Source organism: Tupaia chinensis, unplaced genomic scaffold (assembly GCF_000334495.1).
Source record: "Tupaia chinensis unplaced genomic scaffold, TupChi_1.0 Scaffold144276_1, whole genome shotgun sequence".
Taxonomy (NCBI): Eukaryota; Metazoa; Chordata; class Mammalia; order Scandentia; family Tupaiidae; genus Tupaia; species Tupaia belangeri.
In genome coordinates, this window is record NW_006204133.1 from 6,844,835 (window position 1) to 6,850,639 (window position 5,805).

General features: G+C 38.7%; 1 protein-coding gene across 1 annotated transcript in view; it reads left to right on the forward strand.

Moving 5' to 3' along the window:
• Window positions 1-5,805, forward strand: part of SLC9A4 (solute carrier family 9 member A4) — a 73,287-nt gene that overhangs the window by 40,713 nt on the left and 26,769 nt on the right. The window contains exons 4-6 of the mRNA XM_006166623.1: window positions 5-222; window positions 3,108-3,310; window positions 3,872-3,958. Of these exons, the coding sequence (XP_006166685.1) occupies window positions 5-222; window positions 3,108-3,310; window positions 3,872-3,958 (508 nt within the window). The remainder of the gene's footprint in view (window positions 1-4; window positions 223-3,107; window positions 3,311-3,871; window positions 3,959-5,805) is intronic.

Below are 5,805 nucleotides of genomic sequence, written 5' to 3' on the forward strand. Positions count from 1 at the left end.
TCAGCATCACGGCTTGTGCAATGAAGATGAATAAGTATGTGGAAGAAAACGTGTCTCAGAAGGCCTACACGACCATCAAGTACTTCATGAAGATGCTGAGCAGCGTCAGCGAGACCCTCATCTTCATCTTCATGGGCGTGTCCACTGTGGGCAAGAACCACGAGTGGAACTGGGCCTTCGTCTGCTTCACGCTGGCCTTCTGCCAGATCTGGAGAGCCATCAGTAAGAGCAGACAGAGCCCGAGCCTCCTGGGCCTTCTCTTCTCCTTTTCCTAGTCCTTTCTGTCATGTAAAAACATAAGTAATGAGTTGATGCTAATTGTTCCTGCTGGTTAGGGGAGTATAGGCACCTTGTAGTAACCAGGAATATTTTCAATTTGCTACTCAGTCTGCTGTAAGTAATTAGTGGGTGATCAGGTTCTATACTGAAGCAAGGCTGGAGCAGAGAGTATTTATTTTTTAATTGAAGAGAGAAATTTCACACCTACACATTTAAATATAACTCAGTAAATATATCCCTTGCTTTTAACTCTTTTGCCAGCTTGTACCCCTTGCACCTTAAATCAAACATAGATTATAAACTGTGGTCCTTTACACTTCCTTTATAGGAAAAGTGAGATCTCACAAATTGTGTACTATGTAAGACAGCTACTGTTAGAAGACATTTCCCTAAATAGTACAGGTGGTTTTGAGAATTGATTGCATGAATGTGTGATGTATGGTAAATAAAGGACCAGGGAGTGAACCTTTATTTTAAAAAGAGCTCAGTATTAACTAGTAAAGGGCACTCTCTAATGTAAATTCCATTACCCTTGTAAAATATACCTAACTTGAAAGCCAGATCATGGTTGCTGATTTATTTTATACACTCATGTTTCAAGAGCTAGAAAAGAGCACTGAGCACTGTATGTGTTGTCTTCTGATTAGAAACAATTGTGTTCTAAGTGACTTTGAGCAATATTTGAAGCTTTAAAAAAATGACTTTGATCAACAATTAGGAGAAATAGCTGAGAATTTGTCTTGCATATATCAGTTCCAATTTGTAATTTAGGATGGGTTTTAGGATCTAGGGAAAAATAACAAGAATGCAGAAATATTAAAATATTGAATATTAAAGTTAATCTGAAAATGTGTGTATACACACACATACATACACATACACACACATAAATATGTGTGTATACACACACATACATACACATACACGCACATGCAAATACCCCTGTTGGACTGAGGGGGAAAAGAATTAAGGAAACTGGAACCTAAGTTTATAACCTCAAATCAAATCCTGCAGTCTTACTGCTAATTATTTGAACTTGGATAGACTTAACTATTCGAAATCTTTCTCCTAGCCTATGAGGTGATGAGATTGGTCAAGTTTATTAGATTACTCTCATTTTTAATACTTCACAAATCTACAGGGGAATCGAGCTAATGTCAAGAGAAGTAACCATGCAGAGTTCAACAAGAGGAGGATAAGTATTGTGGGTACCAGAACTTTGCTGACCATCCAGCTCAACTCCATAATCTTACAGTTGAGATCATTGACGGAACAGCCAACAAGAGAGTGCCCAGTTTGGTAATGCCTTAGTGATCGACAGAGCCAAGTGGCAGAATTCGGTTCTCATGCAGCCCGTTCTCTTTCCACCCCTACTCATCCCGTATAATCATAGTTCACACTCATGGCGGCTTATAACATAGATGGCCATGCTTTATATCATCTATGGTATTAACTTTATTTGATATTTACATCTACTTTCTGAGATAAATATTAGTTACTTCTATTAAGAAGATGAGTCTGAAGACCTTGCCTCAGGTCACATGACTGGCATTTGCAAGAACAAGGACAAACAAGACAAGATAAAAAAAATTCTTGAATAATGTTATTATTTGTTTTGCATGATGTGTGTGTTAACAAAAGAGGCTTGCAATGAAGCATATGTGATTAGAAATACATGAGGAGAGTGTCACTATCAGAGATCTTCGAAAAGGTCATAAAAATATGTATTATGAAAAAACTACGGATGCATTTCTGTTTTCTTTTTTTTGCACCAAATCTACCTCATACTTTATTTACATTTTCCAACAAACGTTTTGAAGTCCCCTTCTATAACATCTTGAAACCTCTTCTTTAATTAGAGCTTTAGTGGAAGGAAGATTCATACCAAGAACCACCATTTGCGTTGGCTCAGTTGCATGGGCGACTTTGGGATAGAAAATCAGTGTGGTTGAAAATACTTCTATGGTTTGACCAAGCTTCCTTTGATAAGCTCACTGGTAATAAGAAGCCCCTCGAAGCCTTTGCTGGCTTCCTTTCTCATTTACATTGATCTTCAAGAAGAGCCAGGAGGCCCATTAAGGTTCATCTCCTCACATTCTAAAGACCTCAGTCACCCAAAGGGCTCCTCTCACATTTAAATTACAGACCTCCTTCGGGTACCCAGTGAAAATATAAGATAAGAATATTTTTTGTCTCCCAAATAACAGCCGAGCCCTAATTAGTTTTAAAAGATAGAAGGACCAGCAGTTAGTGTAATGGCTATGTCGCTGGACTCCCACATAGTCGACCGTGGTTCACATCCCAGACCTGGTGGCTTAAACTCACGCCGGGCGTGTGTGCATGCATGCCCAAGATCCCGAGAGGAGAAAGGAGGAGAAGGGATTGTGGCGTGGCCATCCCCCCTGGGGGGTGACTTCTCGCTTTCTGTCTCTCTGTCTCTCTCTCTCTCTCTCTGGAGAGCACATGCGCCCTATAGCAAAAAAAAAAAAAAAAAAAAGAGCAATCATTCTGAGTGGAGATTAGAAAATATATACTTCCATCAGAAGATATCAAAACTATTAGTTTTCACACATGTGCACATACACTCATAAACACACATGCTAGGAAACTACTAGGAAAAAACCTTCTAACTTGAAGCACTACTGCCTCACAAATAGCCACACAGTGAAAGCCTTGAAGGATGTTCTGTTTGGGATGGATGATCACGAGTGTGTGATGGAATTAGGCAGCCGCGTCCGGAGGGCAGGCACACATGACCCTCCTTGGCTAGCACTGAATCTCTGCTCACCCGTGACCCTCCTTGCTAATACGTATCTCCCCCTTTCCAGGCGTGTTTGCCCTCTTCTATGTCAGTAACCAGTTTCGGACTTTCCCCTTCTCCATCAAGGACCAGTGCATAATTTTCTACAGTGGCGTTCGAGGAGCTGGAAGTTTTTCACTTGCATTTTTGCTCCCTCTGTCTCTTTTTCCTAGGAAGAAAATGTTTGTCACTGCTACTCTAGTAGTTATATATTTTACTGTATTTATTCAGGTTGGTAGATTTCTTTCATATTTCAAATAAGGAGATTCTTTCAGTTTTCAATTAGTAAAATACAAATAAAGGTACCTCTCTGATGAGGTTTGTGTGTACTACCCAAACAAAACTCTCAGATGTTTCTAGATCATGTTTCTCATCATCCCTTAATTTCTAACATGAGTTTCCTTTTAATGAACATGGCGCAGTAATAAAAGAGTACTGATTATCAGGCCAATGATAGCTGCTCTAGTATGCATCTTTGAAAATGAGGTTCCAGTTAGTACAAAATAGCATACGATTTTGTTTTACCTGGGCATTAGCTCTGAACTAATGAAACAATATTTTAAGCTATGAACTGAGTTTCTGCACTAAAATACAGACAATAATATTCATTCTTAGGGTAGTATTTAAAATAATTCAGAAGTAAAGTAAATATGGAGAATTTATCTAGTAGAAGCTAATATAAAACAAACACACATAAATTGAATATTCTAAATAATTTTGCTATGTGATTTTTCTCTCTGTAGTGACAGTTTTCACTTCAAGAAAACTCTATTTGTGTTTATTTCTATCTAGGGAATCACAATTGGCCCTCTGGTCAGGTACCTGGATGTTAGAAAGACCAATAAAAAAGAATCGATCAATGAAGAACTTCATATTCGTGTAAGTTATTTATTTGTCATAATCAATAAATTAGTAAGGTGATTCCCATTTATCACCTATAGAAGTAATCTAGAAAGTTGATGAGACATGCATATATATCATTAGACTTACAGATTCTTTTTCTCCTGGCTCTTCCAAGAATGCAAGTTGCCTATTATTATTGCAGGAAATTACCACAAACATGGTGGTTTAAAACAACAGAATTTATTATATCCTCATGGTGAGGCCACAATTTGAAATTGGTATCACTAGGCTATAAGCAAGGTGTTTAAGGACTGTTCCTTTCTGTAGGCTCTAAGATAGAATCTGTTTTCTTGTCTCTTGTGGGTGCTGGAGGCTTTCTGTGTCCTTTGACCCATGGCCTCTTCCATCTTCAAAGCCAACAATTGCTGGGCGAGTCTCTCTTCTTCTGTGTCACTCTGACAATGACTCTTCTGACTCCCTCTTCTACATTAAAGAATCTTTCTAATTACATTGGACCCACATGGATAATTCAAGATATTCTATTTTCCAATCAACCAATTCACAATCTTAAGTCCATCCATTACCTTAATTCTCCTTTGCCTTTAAACTAACATATGCAGTTTCCAGGGATTAGGATTTGGATATCTTTGGGGGGCCATTATTTTGCCTACCACCGTCGACCCTCTATCTCTCAAAGGTTCATGTCTGTTTCACATGCAACATGCTTTCCTCTTTCTCAATTTTCCTGAAGTCTCAATCCATTACAACATAACTCAAAGTCCAACTCTCATCTAAATGTGATCAGTTCAAAACCCTGAATATCATCGCCTCCGTCATCTAAATCTGCGATGACTGAGGCCCTGAATACAATGTACCCTGAGGCACGTCCTCTTCATCTGACTGTGAAACTCTGAAACAAGTTAGGTGCTCCCAAGATACACGGCAAAATAGTCATCAAGTAACAGGTACAGATAATGCCCTTTCACAACGGTAGGAAAATAGAAACAAATAAGAGTCATCTATTCTAAACTAATTTCAAAGTCATTGAAAAAACTCTATATGGGATCAAGGCCTGGAAATAATCCCTTGTAATTGATAGCATGAGTTTTCAGCCTTCTGTCATTTTTTCTTTTCTCTCTCCCTTATGTTCCAAGCTTCTATCAGTGCTCAGCAGAGAAGCAGAAGATATTTATATGATCTCCTATATACTTATAGGAGATATCTATATAAAAACGTTTGTTATAAGAAGTTGACTTACAATATTGAAGGGGGCTGGCTAGCAAGTCCAAACTCTGTAGGACAGATCATTAAGAAGGGTGGTCTTGAACTCTGGCTTGAGCTAAAGCTTTTTTTTCCCAAAATCAGGAAAGTCTCAGCTCTTTTTTAAAAGCCTTTCTTCTGATCAAATCAGCTCTACTCATATTTTCCAGGATCATTTTTCTTATTTAAAAACAACTGATTTTCACAATTATGTCTATATAGTACATTTAAAGCAGCATCTAGATTAGTGTTTGATTGAATAATTGGAGGCTTGCCTAGGCAAACTGAAGATGGTCACAATGACCAATAGTCAGAGAGGTCGTAATTGCTTCTAAATTCATTGTTCTGGTGGCCTACTGAGTCCTCTGTTTGTTCTGAATTCTTAACAAGGAAAGGGCAAAGGATGTTATTACTTCGGTAATGGTGACCGAGTGGCACTTTTTGATGAGAAGTGTAAATATAAATTTGAGCATGGGAAGCCAGCAGGTGGTATGGTGGTTAAGGGCACTAGACTCCCACAAGGCTGACTGTGGTTCCAGTCCCGGACCTGGTGGCTTGCTTCCTCACTTTCCCTCTCTCTCTTTCTCTCTCTCTCTCTCTCTCTCTCTCACAAACACACACAC